We start from the raw sequence: 2,115 nt of genomic DNA on the forward strand, positions 1-2,115 counted from the left end.
TCTCTGTTTTCAGGTGATCCAGCTAAAACCCTGAGTGAGGACGACAGGATGGAGAACGTCTCCTCGCACACACATTTCCTCCTGGACGGCTTCAGTGAGCTGGGAGCGCTGAGGCCCGTCCTCTTCATCCCGTTCTTCATCATGTTCGTCGTGGCGCTGTCGGCCAACTCCCTGCTGCTGTACGTCGTCGTTTCACAGAGAAGCCTCCACTCGCCGATGTACGTCCTCATCGCCGGCATGGCGTGCGTGGACCTGAGCCTCCCGCTGTTCTTCGTCCCCAACATGCTGCTGAGCTTCCTGTTTGACTGGAGGGGGATCTCTCTGATCGGCTGCCTCGTTCAGATGCACTTCGTTCACTTTGTAGGAGCTTTTCAGTCGACTCTTCTGGTCTGGATGGCGCTGGATCGCTACTTTGCCATCTGCACGCCACTCTACTACCACGAGCGCATGGCGTTACCCAGATTCCTCAAGTTCATTATCCCGCTTGTAGTCAGAAATGTCCTCATGGTCACCCTGTTTGTGAGTCTGGCGGGATCGTTGTCGTTCTGCGCTGAAAATGTGATGAACCACTGTTTCTGCGAGCACATGGCCTTAGTGCAGCTGGCCTGTGGAAGCACCGCCATCAACAACCTGGTCGGGTTAATGGCCATATTTCTCATCCCTGTGGCCGACTTCGTCTTCATCGCTGCCTCCTATGTGGTCATATTCAGCTCCGTGCTGAGCTCCGGCAGGTCCGCGGTCAAAGCGCTCCACACCTGCTTCACCCACATCGTGGTCATCACCGTCAGCCTGACCATTGCACTTGTTGCTTTCCTGTCGTATCGGATCAGAAACGGTCTTCCTGCCGCCATGAGGGTTTTCTTCAGCACCATGTACCTGTTGTTCCCGAGCTGTTTCAACCCGATCATCTACGGCATCAGAACCGCAGAGATCCGACAGCAGATCCTGAAGACCCTGATGCATAGTCGCTTTGTCCGAACTGTTCGTCATTCTTAAGAAACCACTCAAAACCTGATGTAAAACACATCAAATGGAAGCCCACTTACACGGTGTGTCAGAGCTGTCACTAATATTTTGCCCTCCTACAATAAGTCAATGTGCAACCGGACGGAATCGTCTTAGTAGCTGCTGACTTTAATGAACTTCAACACCAAAGATGTAGCAGGAACAAGAATAACTGTAATTTCATTTTTTTTAACTTTGTTTAAAAAAAGGGGGGGGTCAGGAGGATGAGCACAGGGGTCTGGTGAGGGATTTTGCCGTGTGGTGCCGGTCCAACAGATTGCAGCTGAACACAACAAAGATCTCCATTGTCGGTCTGCCCCACTGTCCGGACCGATCTCCACTGAAGGGACCAATGTGGACATGGTTAATTCCTACAAACACCTCTACAACTCCTCCCCTCAGGGATGAGGGAGTGCTAGAGACTAAGGGTGGCTCAGGGCAGCTCTATGAGAGCACCTAGAGGGACTGTGCAGTATGCTCTGGACAGTGCAATATGGTTGAAATATAGCTTAGATGTGTGCAATATGACTGGACTGTCTTTTAGCCCTCCTCCAGGCCCTCTTTAGTTAAACAATGCCTTAATTATTTCCTATGTACAGTACAGGCCAAAAGTTTGGACACACCTTCTCATTCAATGCGTTTTCTTTATTTTCATGACTATTTACATTGTAGATTCTCACTGAAGGCATCAAAACTATGAGTGAACACGTGGAGTTATGTACTTAACAAAAAAAGGTGAAATAAGTGAAAACATGTTTTATATTCTAGTTATAATAATAGCCACCCTTTGCTCTGATTACTGCTTTGCACACTCTTGGCATTCTCTCGATGAGCTTCAAGAGGTAGTCATCTGAAATGGTTTTCACTTCACAGGTGTGCCTTATCAGGGTTAATTAGTGGAATTTCTTGCTTTATCAATGGGGTTGGGACCATCAGTTGTGTTGTGCAGAAGTCAGGTTAATACACAGCCGACAGCCCTATTGGACAACTGTTAAAATTCATATTATGGCAAGAACCAATCAGCTAACTAAAGAAAACCGAGTGGCCATCATTACTTTAAGAAATGAAGGTCAGTCAGTCCGGAAAATTGCAAAAGCTTTAAATGTGTCC

General features: G+C 48.1%; 1 protein-coding gene across 1 annotated transcript; it reads left to right on the plus strand.

Moving 5' to 3' along the window:
- Positions 1 to 48: 48 nt before the first annotated feature.
- Positions 49 to 996, plus strand: LOC121965603 (olfactory receptor 52E4-like). Its single transcript, XM_042515737.1, has one exon. The coding sequence runs from the start codon at positions 49 to 51 to the stop codon at positions 994 to 996; it is 948 nt and encodes a 315-aa protein (XP_042371671.1).
- The last annotated feature ends 1,119 nt before the right edge of the window (positions 997 to 2,115 follow it).

This window comes from Plectropomus leopardus, unplaced genomic scaffold (genome assembly GCF_008729295.1).
Source record: "Plectropomus leopardus isolate mb unplaced genomic scaffold, YSFRI_Pleo_2.0 unplaced_scaffold20831, whole genome shotgun sequence".
In the NCBI taxonomy this organism is placed as follows: domain Eukaryota; kingdom Metazoa; phylum Chordata; class Actinopteri; order Perciformes; family Serranidae; genus Plectropomus; species Plectropomus leopardus.

Bases quoted from the DNA above. Each gene is read 5' to 3' on its own strand.
- LOC121965603 (XM_042515737.1), top strand. From the start codon at position 49: ATGGAGAACGTCTCCTCGCACACACATTTCCTCCTGGACGGCTTCAGT.